Source organism: Drosophila albomicans, chromosome 2R (genome assembly GCF_009650485.2).
Source record: "Drosophila albomicans strain 15112-1751.03 chromosome 2R, ASM965048v2, whole genome shotgun sequence".
In the NCBI taxonomy this organism is placed as follows: domain Eukaryota; kingdom Metazoa; phylum Arthropoda; class Insecta; order Diptera; family Drosophilidae; genus Drosophila; species Drosophila albomicans.
The window spans coordinates 32,090,745-32,106,218 of record NC_047631.2 but is presented as its reverse complement, the minus strand read 5'-3'; the positions used below and the strand labels follow the sequence as shown (position 1 = coordinate 32,106,218).

The 15,474-nt window shown below is 36.8% G+C and overlaps 1 protein-coding gene across 1 annotated transcript; it reads left to right on the top strand.

Annotated features, from left to right (window-relative positions):
- The first annotated feature begins 1,535 nt into the window (after positions 1-1,535).
- Positions 1,536-2,935, top strand: LOC117574454 (dynein regulatory complex protein 9). The gene has a single exon (XM_034258291.2). The coding sequence runs from the start codon at positions 1,673-1,675 to the stop codon at positions 2,933-2,935; it is 1,263 nt and encodes a 420-aa protein (XP_034114182.1). The 5' UTR covers positions 1,536-1,672.
- The last annotated feature ends 12,539 nt before the right edge of the window (positions 2,936-15,474 follow it).

The window sequence follows — 15,474 nt, the reverse complement described above, 5'->3', positions numbered from 1 at the left end:
AAGATGAAATACAAGTAATTTTCTTTTTAAATAAAATATTAATTAATTTGAAATAATTTTCTATTTAAATAAAATATTTATTTATTTCAGTTTTTTGTATTTAAATTTTCCTATAGAAGTAGGAAAGCTGCAGTCATCAACAGTGCCGTATTATTCTTAAAAAATACTAAATAATATACCACAAAAATACTAAAAATATACAAAACGTAGAATGAGCAAAACAGTGTAGAATTATTTTTAAATATACCAAATTAATAAACGGCAAAATTATTAAAAATATACCAAGATATATAAATGGTAAGATGACATATAATATTACTCTATTCAAAGAATAACAAATTAATATACCTCACAAGTACTAAAAATATACCAAAGGCTGGTATATTTATATAATACTACATTTAAAATACACCATAGAGGTGAAAATATACCAGATTGTCAGCCAAAGCAGCTAATACCCGATTGCATTACTAAAACTTTGCTGTTGTCATTCAACTGATACCATTTTTTAATATTTACAATCACTTAAAATAATCCTACTGTATTATTTCTATTAAAAACAAAGGTAAATACATCTTTCATTTACATTAAATACATAACAATAAATGAAAATATATTTTGCTGTTATGTTTTTAATCATTTATTTTTCAATTTACACATTGTGTTTTAACTTCATAATTTGTTGAGATTAAAGGAAGTTTTACATATTTCATAAGGTATTAACTAGTCTTAAGGAATACTTCAATACATACTCAAGTTGTTTGTATTATGCTCCATTGTAACTTGACTTTAAAAGTATTCTCTTTTAATTTGTGAACCATGTTCACATCTTTAAGTTATAATGTATAAGTCTCGGTACCTTTTCTACCACTCAAAGAGTATTACGCAGTCATGTACTGAATGCACTTATAGTACTATACAAAAGCAGTAAGAAAGAACTGGCCCGGCTACTGAGAGCTGCTCAGCGGTGCTCTGGTTTTTGTGGTTAATGCGATAATTTAATTGTAATGCGGGTCTGGCGTCTGGGGTGCCAATAATTTAACTTGCAATCAGCGCAGCATTTATTGGGTTAAACATATAAGCCAAAGGCGAAAAAGAAAGATGGCCTAAAGGGCGAGAGAGAGAGAGAGAGAGAGAGAGAGAGAGAGAGTCAAAGTGGAGGGGAATGTATTGTGGTAAGTGCAGACAGAGGAGACGCACACATGCCACAGTCAGAGGCGAGTGTTCCATTGCCAGTTGGCTGGCCAAGAAGTGAATGAACCCGGCGAGAAGCAGCCGCAGCAAAGGATGCAATAAAGGAGCTGGCAAATAAATTCAGCGACGTCTCCTGCTGCTCCGCCAGTAGCTTCAGCTCCAGCTCCAGTTCCAGCTGCTTACTGTCCTCGCCCGAAGGCGCCACAGCAACGCCAACAGCAGCAACAGCAGTTTGGCATTTTTGCACGTAAACGTTGAGAAACGAGGACAAAAGGCAAAAGCAAATGCGTAGCACACTTATTGGCGCTTGGCCAAACTGCACAGACAGCGATAAAGACAGAGACGGAGACAAAGAGAGCAAAGAGACAGAGAGCGAATGAGTGCAACACCCTTTTCTGTGCCAAGGGAACAGTTGCCGTGTCAACATCAAACATTTCACTGAGGCAGATACAAATCATGCCGCTTAACGCTTAGTGCAATGGCAGAGTCCACGGTGTCAGGTTGCACTGGCGAGCAGACAGAAGATCAGAGTGGAGCACAGCCTGAAGATGAAGCTAGAGAACAGCCTGAAGATGAAGCTAGAGAACAGACTGGAGAAGAAGCTGGAGAACAGACTGGAGATCAAGCTACCAATCAAGTTGATGATGATGACGAACCTTCTGAGCTGCAGCGTTTGATGCTGGCCGTTGCCTTCAAGGAGGCCAGCGATAGACTCGCTTTGCAGCAGCGTTCTCATCGCTTGAACATGCAGAAACCGCTGCCGCCTTTACCTGCTTCACTGCGTCGCTTGCGTAGCTCTTCCATAGGCCAAAAGGCAATGCCGGAGCGCATTTTGCTCACAGGCAAGAAGCTGCCGCGACTGCAATCGCTGCTGGGCGAGGCGGAAGAGGATGCGGATCAATTGGATGAATGCGTGTTGAATGCTTTAAAGTACGAGCGTGATATGGATGCATTGCGTGCCTTCTTCGAGGCAGCCAATCAGCAACTTTATATGACTAAAGAGGAGCGACAAAGGGAGAAGCCAAGTCGCTTAGAGCTGGCAATTGGTGCTCTGAGTGGCAACAACACTGAGGAATCGGTGGCAGCCAAGGAGCTGCTGCAATCGAAGGAGGATCTGAAGCAACTTCAAGCGCAGCTCGAACAGGTGAAGATCGATGGCGTGGCCAAGTTGCAGGATTACGACGAACGTATCGCCGATGCCAAGTACAATTTGCGCTGCGTGTCGCGCGTCAACGATCTAGAGTTCAGTCTGGTGGAACGTTGGGAGGCGGCGCGTGTGGGGCAAGCGGAGATCTGGGGCGAGAATGCGGAGCGTGCTTATCTGCGGGACATACTCGACTTTAAGCAGCGTCTCTCCCGGGAGCAGCGAGTCAGCCAGGAGCTGAGTGCTTTTCGGAGTCGAGAGCGTGCTGATCTCGAGCAACGCATTGCGGATTGGCAGCAGCGTTATGCAAGCGAACTGAGGAGAGTGGAGCGGGAGAGCGAGGCGTGGGAGTTGCGCATACTGGAGCTGACCAAGTCGCTGGCAAGGCATCGCGAGGAGAATGCTCAGCATGTGGTGTTTGTGAATGAGTATCGCGCCAAGAAGGAGGAGGAACAGCGGTTGCTCGATCTGCAGTTGCATCGCATTCAGTGCGCCATCAAGTTGCAAGCTTGGTGGCGTGGCACGATGGTGCGACGTGGCCTTGGTCCGTTCAAGAAGAAGCCAAAGCGCGGCAAGCGAGGCAAGCCCAAAAAGTAAAGAGAGAGAGAGTGAAATAAATGGCGAGTTTGCTGTCTGCCTTATGTCTTTTGCCTTATGGAAATCAAGTTGCGACTTAAAACCAATTAAAAAGTTGACTCGTTGCAGTTAACACGTCAGCGGTCAGCGGCCTACGTCAGTCTTAATGACAACCCGGGCCCATTGTCAACAGTGCCTGGGCCATTGTTTACGCCTCGCTAATGGGCCCAGTTCAGCTCAGCTCGGGAGTCCTTGCAACTGCAACGCGTGGCAGCTGCAGCTGCAGCTGAAGTTGAAGTTGCTGTTAAAGTTTTTCTTATTTTTCATTTATTTTCCCTACAACATTCTCCTTTTTTTTCTTCTTGTTTTTGTTTATTGTTTTGCTGGCTGACGCTGCTGCCCAAGTGGTTTCCACTGGCAACAATGGGCTGTCACTTTGTTGTTTACTCTGTTGTTGCTGCTGCGTTGGTTGGGTGCATGGCGATAAACTGCGACAATTTGCCTGCTGAATGAGTGCAACTTTCTCTCTGTCAGCCAGCGGCAACAACAACACAAAAAAAGGAAAGTTGCGTGTGTGTGTGTGCATTGTAATTTAAAATATAATTAATGGCCGTTGCCTTAATTTATTGAATTTGCATGGCGCGCCAAGAACGTTGCCATTTCCACTCTTTTTCTCTCTTTCTCTCTCTCTCTCTATCTATCTCTCGCTCTCGTTCTCGTTGTCTGTTTGTTGGTTATTGTTTGGCTTAATGCTCGCTCTTTGTTTCATGGGCGCAACAGCAACAACAGCAATAACAACCCAATAATGACTGCCGCAAGTCCATTTCGTTGTGCGGCCTTTTGTTTATTTGTCGGCGGATGAATTAATGGAAGATGCTGCTGCTGCCGTTGCACGAAGAATACCCCAACATTCAGCAAACAAATATCGCAGACAGCCATACACACATCGTATTCACTTCTGTTGTATTTCAAGCAAATGAGGTCGCTTAAAAAGAAGCCAGCAAGCATAAGGCAGATCAAATTGAAGCTGAGGTGCAACTTTAGTTGTAGAGAGTAGTTGAATTTTTGGTATTTTTTGGTATTTCATTTATGTGACACACATGTCTGTCATTGCTTAGAATATTCCTTCCACGTGTCAGTCATGCTTTAATTTAAATACTTTTCAACTAGAATAGGTAGAGGAAAATGTGCAGTTTTTATACCTACTACCCATAAAGGTAAAAGGGTTGATAGTCTGGTATGTTTTGCACTGTGTGGTATATACCAAATATAACTTTTGGTATATTTTAGTACTCTGCGGTATATTTATTTGGTATATTTATTACCGCAATGTGGTATATGCTGAATGGAGTAGTATATCGATGTACCAAATATTCATTTCAGTATATTTCAATATTTTTTAGCTATATTTATTTGGTATATTCAAAATTATAATACCGCACTATGACACATGTTAAATTTAAGAGTATATAGATATACCAATTTGGTATATTTTAGTATTTGATATATTTTAGTATTTTTTGGTATATTTATTTGATATAATTAGTTATAATACCAGTGGTATATTTTCAATGTAGTAGTGTATCGATATACCAAATATACATCTCGGTATATTGCAGTATTTTTTAGGTATATTAATTCGGTATATTTATAATTATAATACCGCACTGTAGAATATGTTAAATTTAGTAGTATATCGATATACCGAATATATACTTTGGTATATTTTAGTATTTTTTGGTATATTTATTTGACATACTTATTAATAATACCTAACAGTGGTATATTTTCAATCTAGCAGAATGTAGATATACCAAATAATCACTTTGGTATATTTAAGTATATTTTAGGTACATTAAATTGGTATATTTAAAAGCAAATTCCGTGCAGTTATGCTTTGACTGAGAACTTTTAGCGGGTAACTCATAGTCGAGTTCGATTGCAGCTTCTTTACTTCCTTTCTAGTTACCTTTAGTTATCATTAGCATTTCAGTTGGATCAGCTGCCTGTCATTATTCGACTTAGAGCCCGCCCTGATTGTTAGCTGCAGTTGAGCAGCGCAATTTAAAGACAACTAACTGAACTCCAGCCTGTGAACCTTGTGCCCAAATGTGACCCATAGGGCCGCTGTCATGTGCGTTGTTAGTTGAAAATAAAATACTAAAACAAAACGGTTGCTCAAATCCTTTAAAAATGGCGGGGACGCAACTTTCAGCCAGGCAGCCCCTAGGGCAAGAAGGCAAAGCGACGCAGCGAAAGGGGAGGCTCAACTAGGGCTGCCTTAAAATTTACATACAAATTAGGGTTAATGAGCAGTGAAATTGTTATTTAACTTCAGTTGGCCGTTAAGCGCTTTAAAGTGTGCAACACTTGAGCCATGCTTTGGGCTTAAATAACCACGCACTTTGCGACACGTTTTCCAAATTTTCTAGTGCAAAACACAGCGAAAGCTGCAAGCAAGTGTTGCTTGCATAAATTAATTGAATATTGTGCATACGCCACGTGCGACGCGAGGCGACGCGCAAATTAATTTCATCTTTTTACAGCAGTCAACGTGAGTATTTTTGTTTTTTTTTATTTATTTAAAATTTAATCAAACACTTTAATTTGATTAACAGCGCACGTCTTTCAATATAAATTTATGGCCACACGACGCATAATCAGAGACCAGAACCAGCGCTGACCAGCCGTAAAAAAGGGTTAGCAACTCCTGCTCCTCAATAGCCAAACACACACATACACACACACATAGCTAGCACATCGCACTCGTCAGAGCTTTCAACACTCCAACGCCGTCATTTGATATGCGTGCGTGACGTGCTGGTGCAAAGAGAACGAGAGAGGGGCAGAGGAGGATGCGAAGGTAGGTTGACGAGGTAAGGGAATTGGTGTCGATGTTTTAACGTCTAATAGCAACACGTACGTCTGATAAAATATTTTATTGGCATGTGTGTGTGAGTGTGGGTGTGGCTGCCGTTCGTCGCTGTCGGTCAATTTATTTTATAGATTTTTTTAAACGCCCCTCCACTTTCGATATGATAACTTACGAGTCCAATTCGCCACACGACTATGTGCAGCTATTGTAACTCTTGACGATCTGTGTTTATGCTTTATTTTTATTTATTTTTTAAGTAAGTTTTTTACGACTCAAATTGTGGTTTGATAAATAATGTTAAGGTACAATTCTTACACTCTCTTCACTTTTAATTTGGATTTAAATAATATTACATTTATTGATTTATTTTGGAAAGCTTATATTATTTATCTTCAATATTTTCTCACTATTTTGTCTTATATATTATATTTATATTTATAAGAAAGAAGTCTTTGACACTAAAGTTGTATTAAATAGTATTTAAAATATTATTCCTTATGTTTAATTTAATGTCTATGTCAATAAAGTAATATACTCTGACCTAACTTGATATTCTCTAAGATTATTTTTATTTCGTGCAAGATTGATAAGAAATCTTCAGTGATTATAAATAAGGTATTATCTTAGGAAATGTAATTTTGTATGCTTAATTCTTTATATGTGTCAATAAAGTAGGATACTCAAACTTTTCTTGACACTCTTAGAGTATTTTTACTTCGTATAAGTTTGATAAGAAATCTTCAGTGATTATAAATAGAGTATTATATTATAACGTATTGAAATTTTTTATGTATTTATCTATGTCAATAAAGTAGAATACTCAGACTCTTAGAGTATTTTTATTTCGTGCGAGATTGATGTGAAATCTTCAGTGATTGAAACTCATAGGATAAATAAGCATGTAAGCGCATCTAGATAAATACATTATTAATTTATACAGTTTATATTTGGATTGCATATTTGATGAAATTATGGAAGGTTAAGTCCGTGTTAGGGCCGCCGACTGTGGATAGCAGAGAACTCGCAGATATAAATCATTTTAATATACAAGCTAAACTGTAAAGCTAAACAAACACCGGAGGCACTTTTATTTGCCTACGTGTCGTCCTTTGTGTGGATTCAGCCCGGAACGGGGCAAGACACTGACTTCTGCAACTCCAACTCCACTTCTGACTTCCATTCGTATCTCATCATGCAAATCTCAAATAAATCTTTCATTTCTGGTTCACGAAAATCACGGCACAGGCGTTCGGTCAGCTGAATTTTGCTACCGTATTCGTTATAAATTTAGCTGCGTGTGTGTTGGTGTGTGTGTGGTGGCAAATGCCAAATGCTAAAGGCCAACTGGCAACTGCTGATGCCGAATGTTGATTCAGTTTTGTGTGTGTGTTAGACGAGGGGCGAGACGATTGCTGTGGCTGCTGCTGCTGTTTCCATTACCATTCCAGCTCAACAGTCGCTTGGGGCATTCTATATTTCTGTCTGTGTGTGTGTGTGTATTCATTGTTGTGCGCCGTGAAGCATGCTACGAATTTTTTCTTGTTTCTTCTCGTTTTTCGGCATAATTCAGCAATTAGCCGCCATGCGAGGCGCAACATTGATTCGCATTAGTCGAGCGCGTTCAATGAGGCTGCTGCAAAAACTTTTTCTCCAAAATCAAAGCGCGACCAACAAAATTCAATTCTCAGCCAGACAAAAAGAGGGAGAAAGAGAAAGAGATATTCTAAAATGTAGCGTGAAAAGTTTGTTTTTTGCAAACGGCAAATTCGTTGTTATTTCGTTTGCTTATTTTGTTGTGATAGTTGTTGTTGCTCTTCTTGTTGTTCTTCTTGTTGTTGTTGTGTGCCGTTTGGAATTTTAAATATGGCGTCTGTTTTGTTTGAAAACGGAAACGAGTGTCTGTCAGTTTATTTGTTTGTTTGTTTGTTCGTTCGTTCGCTCACTTGCTAGCTAGCCAGCTAGCTCGTTCGTTTGCTCGTTTTGTTGTTGTTGTTGTTGTTAATGTTGTTGTTGATGTTGATGTTGTCGTCGGCAACGTCAACGACCCAAAATGAAGTCAAGCAACTTTTATGCCGCGTCCTTTGGCAAAGGAAATGCCATCTAATGTGTTAGTTTAGCGTGCATCTGTAACTGTAACTCCACTCTCTTTCTCTGTGTGTGTGTGTGTGTGTGTGTGTATTAGTAATTGTCCTTGTCAGTGGCGCCTTAACAACATTAAGGGATGCTACTAAACACTTTGTATACCCGGTACCCATAGGTTGGAAGGGTATTGGTGCCTATAGAAAATGCTTGTAACAGGCAGAAGAAGGCATCTCTGACTCCAGCCGAGACGATATAGTCTGTCCGAAGGATCTCTTATATCTCATAGACTGTAAGAGTTAAAAGTTTTTGTATCGATATACCAGAAATACATTTCAGTATATTACAGTATATATTCGGTATATTATTTTGTTAAATTTAAATGTTAATACTGTTTAGCTTTTGTTTTTTGTATCAAAATACCAGATATACATTTCAGTATATTTTCGGAATATAATTTCAGTATATTTCTTCATAGAAATAATGAATTATCATTATTACCTGACTGTTTGGTTTAGTTATATCAATATACTAAATTTTTGTATAAATATACCAGATATACAGTTCAGTATATTTTCAGAATATTATTTTAGTATATTTCGTCATATAAATGATGTAGTATCACTATTACCTGACTGTTTGGTTTAGCCGTATCAATATACTAAATATACATTTTAGTATTTTTTCAGTATACTATTTCGGTATGCTTAAAAGAGAATACTGTTTTAATTTTTTGTTGTATCAATATACTAAAAATGTATTTCAGTATATTTTCGGTATATTACTTTAGTATCTTTAATTTTTTGCTGTAAAACTATATCTAAAATACATTTCAGTATATTTTGGTGTTTTTTGGTATAGTATTTTGCTATATCAATATACCAGATAAACATTTTTATATTTTTTCAGTATATTATTTCGGTATTTTTAAATGATAGTACTATTTGATTGTATCAATATACTAAAAATACATTTTAGTATATTTTCGGTATAATATTTTAGTTTATTTAATTGTTTTCTTGAAACAATATACCAAAAAATTCATTTCAGTATATTTTGGTATTTTTTCAGTATATTATTTTGGTATGCTTAAATGATAATACCGCATTGTATTGCTTATATTGAGAATCGGTAGCGAGTATCTCCCAGTCGACACTCGACTGTAACTTTTTTACTTGCCTATGTTTTCCCTTTGCAAACTACGTCTCTGTGCAGGTTAAGAAAGACCGAGAGAGAGAGAGAAGGGAGAGGAAGAAAGCGAGTGCTGGCTGTTTATGAAATCAACTCACATAAACACTAACAGCACGACTTGGAATGTGCGGCTGTGTGCACTAATAAAGTTTGCTTTGCATTTTTAATAGTCTACTTTTCGGCGCATTAATTTTAATGCAGCCATTTTGTAGGGAAAGCAAGTCTTTCGCAAAAGACTTTCGCATTTGCACCTTGCAAACAACGGGGATTGTCGTTCATTATGCGAGCGGGAGATAAACAAATGAGAATATTAGCAATTTGATTTTATTGCAGCACCCTTCAACAAAATAATGTTTCAAAACAAATGCCAAGAGTGGCACTCGCTTATCGTGTATTTGCCATAGTTTTGCCCTTCGAATACGTGACACATAACACCACTGCAATTGAGTGTGTTTGAGTGTCTGTGTGAGTGCACAATATTTATGCAGATTTTCAATTTTTATAATGTTGCAGTTGCAGTTGCAGCAGCTGCAACAGATAAACGTGCCAATAAATTAATGTGCTTTGCATTTCATTATTTGCCGCTGTCTGTCATACGATAGTAATTTCGTAAAATTTATACAAATTATATGAATTGCATATTTCACTTGACCCTTTTTCCCCCGATTTCCTCTCTCTCCTCCTATCTAAAATATTGCTTCAGTTACTTTCTAACTGCATTTTCCGGCTAGTTTGGCATTACACACAAATTTAATTAAATGCAATCTGCTGCGGGCAATGCGCATATGTAAATGCAAATGACCAGCGATAGTCTCGCTTGGTGTGCAAAAATTAGCTACAAAAAAAATGCCAGCAACTACTTAGTTTATAGAGCAACAAAATACTCAGAACGGATGGAAAGAAGAGACAAAGAAATAAAGCTAAAAATAATACACTCTTCTTAAGTGATTTCGGATGTAACTAAAATTTAGTCTTATCTCAAAGTTTGTATACAGAAAAACTATATTAATGTGGTACAAATTCTTGGCTTATGACAAATATATTAAGAAGAAAGAATTTAATATATTTACCAATAATCTTCAGGCATTTTATGTAGTGAATATTTATTTTATAATAAACTATCTAACTAATAATGTGTTTAAATTCTTATTTTTATACTACAACTTCCACTTCTCACATATTTAATCATATAAATTCCCTCCTCAATCTATAAAGTATCAAAAAACCATTCCAATTACATCTCCGGAACATCACAGCTGTAAAAATCTCTTCTGTCATCCCTCAGAGAGTTCGTGTTGTGTTCTCGATAAGATTTGCATTAAATGATTTGTATTGGCAAATGATGCAGCTCATTTACCATTTGCACAACGTGTGAATTCGTTGCACAAATTTGTAGAACATGTCAAATACAATTTAAAAGAACACAAAAAACAAAACGAACAACATGGAGTACAAACACAAACACAAAAAAAAACATAAAAAACCATACAAATTTGTTGCATGTAACTGCAAAATGAAGAGGAACAAATTGGGAGCTGCTGTTGTAGTGACAGATGGGTGGACATTTTGTCAGTGAGTGAGAGAGAAAGAGAGTGTAGAAGAGACAGAGAGAGAGAGCGAGTGAGTGCTAGAAACTATGAAGAAAAACAAAAGAATGGAAATGAACGCAAAAAACCAAAAAAAGCAAAAAACCAAAAAAAACGTAAAACAAAAACAAAATGACTGACGCCATACACAAACAATTTGCAATTCAACAGCTGAAAGGATCAGCAGTGACAAGCGCATTTGCTGCATTGCATGCTCGTTGGGCGAAAAAAGCCTGGGCATGAGAATGAGGCTGAAGCTGACGCTGAAGTGGAGTGCGGGAGTAGGGATGGGGGAGTGGGGGACACTTTGCTTTTGCCACCCGAAGCGTCAACCATACACATGTTTCGGTTCGGTTCCGTTGGGTGCTGCCACCAGCAAACAACCAACTCTACGAGAGTAGTCGCAATCGTACGTACGTATGTGTGTGTGTGTGTGTGTGTGTGTGCTTGCTACACAAATGCACGCTCCATTTTGTAATGCTCTTCTGACGAGCATAATACTCCAGCCATTAAGTATGCGCACTGTGCGCACACTTCAATAAGTTGCAGCGAGTGGAAGGGCTAAGTCCAGACTGTTAGAATGCGTTGATGCAATTGAAAAACTTTTTAACTTCCGAAGGTCAATGCAGATGCTTCAATTGGCAATCAATTCAAAGGCTTGTAAGCAATAATTTTGTTACATGCATATGTAAATGAAATAAGAGACTGACATTTAGCATGGCAATAAGTATCTTATGCGTTTCTTTATATTATTATTACGAGATTTTTATCGAAAGTTATGCTAGAATTGTTAAAGGCAGATATTTTCAATAAGAAATTGCTGTTAAGAGACTTTTATCAAGAGTTATGCTAGAATTGCTAAAGACAGATATTTTCATTAAGAACTTACAAGAACTCATAGAACCTTATGTGGCATGATATAACATAAATATTTTAATATGAATGAATGATAAATTTAATTGGAAATGACAAATTTTATTAAAAACTTTTACTGGCAATAACTCAACCTAATAAAGTACAACTCAAATTGTAAAATTTCCTCATATTATGACCACTTTAAGTTAGTACTTTCTTAATCAAGAAATATGCACTTGTGTTGCATTAACTAATCTTAGACTAGTTGAAAAATTTACTGGAAGTCAAATCATATTAATGATATAATATTTGAATAATATAGCCACCATATGAAGAAGAATAAAGCAAGAATTGAACAAGAATTATTCATTTATAATGCTAACATTACTAGCTGCAGATTATACTCTGTCATATCATTAATTGACTTCTATTCATTTGTATTGTTAATTTTACTTTTTTGATTAGATATATTTATGACTAGGAATAACTGAGCGTAATGACCACTTAAAGTATTAAGTATTAAGTCTTAATGGAAAATAAAACGAATTAATTTGGGAATGAAATTTGAATAATATTTCTATTACATTAAGCATGGATAAGATATATTCATTTTTTAATTTAATTAATTTTGTTAATGCCAAGATTTTACTGGCAGTTCAAAACTATAAAGCGTATATTTTTTGAAATTTATATTATTGGATAATATTTCCACAACAACAAACAACTCTTCACTTTACCAATACTATTTGCATTGTTAATTTTACTAATTTCATATTTCACTAAAAGTATTTTAAGTGCTTTTCTAGTGCAAGTTAGAGTATTCCATCGTCCTAGTGTCATTTGCATGTAGTGTGCAATTTTTTGTATCTTATACTTTGCATGACACTCGTAAATGCATTTGTTATTGTTGTTGTTGCTGTTGCTTTTGTTTTTGCAGTTTTTTATTCGCCGAAACACCGATTTGTTGTTGGTCGCGTTGTTGTCGTGTTTTTTCTTGTTGTTGTTGTTGTTTTTATTGTTTTGGGGCATTCGCCCATTGTTGAAATTAATGAATTTGTTCGCATTGCATGATGAGTGTGTGCATGATGTGTCTTTCTCTCTTTCTCTTTCTCTTTCTCTTTGTGTATGTGTGTGTATGTAATAGTGTGTGTGTGGATTGTTTTTTGAAGCATCCTTAATATGATGCGGACAGAACGATAAAATAAATGAATTTTGTGCGTATGAGCAAAGATTTTCCAAAAGTTTTTATGGACAACTGCGTTCTGCATTCTTTCAACGCTCATCGTTATGGCGTTATTGACAGTTATCATAAAAACTGGAATCGATTTGGTGTTGAACTCTTCTAACAACTCCAATTTGCACACAATGTATGCGAGTGAATCACACAAGACAAATCCACTAAGCAAAGACACAAAAGAATTAAAGACAAAGCAAGAGAGAGAGAAAGAGAGCTTGTCAAGTGGCATGTTAGTTAATTGATTGCAGATATTGCAAACATTGCGATTAATTCATATGCTCTGCTAATTTTTGCTTGTGTGGCCAATTAGTGTCCGAAAGTGCCACAACATTGCCACCTTGCGTATACGTAATTAATTGCTTATTAATTAGCAATTGTGTTGCACACATATGTATGTATATAGAGTATAAGCTGTGGCCCAATCAACTGCCAAGAGAGAAAGCCATTTCATATAATATTAATAATTTGCAGTCGAATGTGTCTGTCTGTCGGCATTAGTCGAAGCATTAGGGTCGAAGCAAGTGGCACGTGGTCGAGAAATGTTTGCAAAAAAGAGTGGAAAACACTTAATGAAACTATTACGCGAATGTGCGGGCAAATTGAAAGCGAAATGCATTTTAATGCCACACACACACACACGCCACAATGCGCCATAAAGATTGCAAGGCGTGGGCTGGACTGACAGCAGCCATCCAGGGTCAGTTGCAGAGTTGCAGCTGCAAGCACGTAAAGATCGTTGCCATTGATTTATGCGAAGCGTGCAACAAGCCAAGGCAAGTCCAAGGCAAGCCAGAGCGCACAACATTCGCCTCCCTCGAACTAAATAAGTGTGTCAACGTTGACTCCAAACTCTGCGCTCGGCTAAATGAAGCGTGCGCTAAAGTATGTTGCGATTTCTGTAAAACGTGCTGAAGCTGAAGTTGAAGCTGAAGCTGCCTCGTTGCCATTTTATGCTACAAAATTTGATTAAGTCCACGCCGGCGATAAGTTCATTGTGCGTTGAAAACGCTTCGACTTCTTCGCCATTGGACATTTGCCATTTTACATAATTTGACATGGTCGTGATGTGAACGTGAACGTGAACGAACATAGCAATTAACTCACACACACACACCCGAACACACACACATACAGCTGTTGTGGCCTAACGCAATTACAATTGCAGAACCAAAATTGCGCCTGTCGCCGACATCGGTGTTCGATTTTTGTCACGCATGACAAGCGAGTTGCGCCCGCAATGATGTGCTGCTGCTTCTGCGGGAGAAGGGGAGGGGCTGAAGGGGGCGGCAGAGTTCGGGTCTGCGGCTTACGCTTGCCCCATTTAGGGCTGCCCGCACACACACACATTGTCACAAATGCCACAAATCGAACGCTGACGGTTGATGGCAGCGTTCAGTTTTTGCGGCTGTTGCCTGCTGCCTGCTGCCAACCTGCAGTAAAAATAACTCACAATCCGTGTAATTACTCATACGACTCGTTGGTCGATTTTAAATCTGATTTACTCAACGATGACAAAGCAATTACACATTAGCCCGAGCCCAGAAATTGTGATGTTTGCACGAAACTTATCCAAACGTGCAATGAAAACGAATACTCAAGATTAACCAGAAACATTAACTCAATGCAAAACTTTGTTTGCTATTAAAAAATTCGACTTAATGAAAGTATATTTAACATAATGTATTATTTTATAATATAAATATGTTAATTTGTTGCTGTTCTATTTATTTTGTATATAATTTCGTTTGTATAATAACAATAAACAAAACTCTTGGTATTTATGTATGAAACATTTATGGTATTAAAAATTGCAAGATATAAATAATTTTCTGTTGTACTTATTTGTGTTTTTTGTTGTTTGTATTTACATAGAAATAATAAGACGTAGTTCTTTATTGAAAACTCTGCTTGCCATTGACAAATTGGACTTTTTAAATATATGCATATTTATTAATGTATAAATACTTGTTTGTTGAGTTTTTTTTAATTTTTGTTAAATGTTTTTAATAACTAGTAAAAGAAATACTGTGGAGTGTACTCGACTGTGAGATACCTGTTACTTATCTCCAATAAAACCATTTTATTTAAATATATAAGTAAATACTGAAGGCTTAATTTGGTATATTATATATGTTACTGTATTCAAAATATATCATAGAGTACTCAGCATTTCAGAGTGTTTATTCTTTGTTGTTGATATTAGAAAAAACAGCTCCTTTGCATTGTTTAGTCTCTAATTGACGTTATAAGATGATTGAACGCATTTTTATTAATAAGAATATTTTCATATATAGATTTCTACTACTTAAAATGTTAAGTATATTCTAAAATTGCGTAGCCGATCAAAATGTTAAGTATATGTTAAAATTGTATAGCTGATTAGCTGTGTTAGAGGCAAAAAATAATAAAATTGTTGTAAGAAAAAAGTGATTGTAGCATGAAGTATGACCCAGCTATTATTTGACTAACTTCTTTACTTGCTCCATAGTTACTTTCTCCATAGTTATATTTATTCTTATATAAAAGCTTCTACTTCATTTGGAATGAGCACATAAAAGCTTAATAATAAAGCGTTTGATTTTGAATGATTTAATAATAATTTTTTGTAATTTAATTTGTGAATTTCATTAGCTGCGCTGACGAAAACGTTTCAATTATTCATTTATTTGTTGCAGTGGCCTGTTAATGTCATAATGAGCGCAAATAAATGATAAAATATGCATGGGCCAAGTGCACA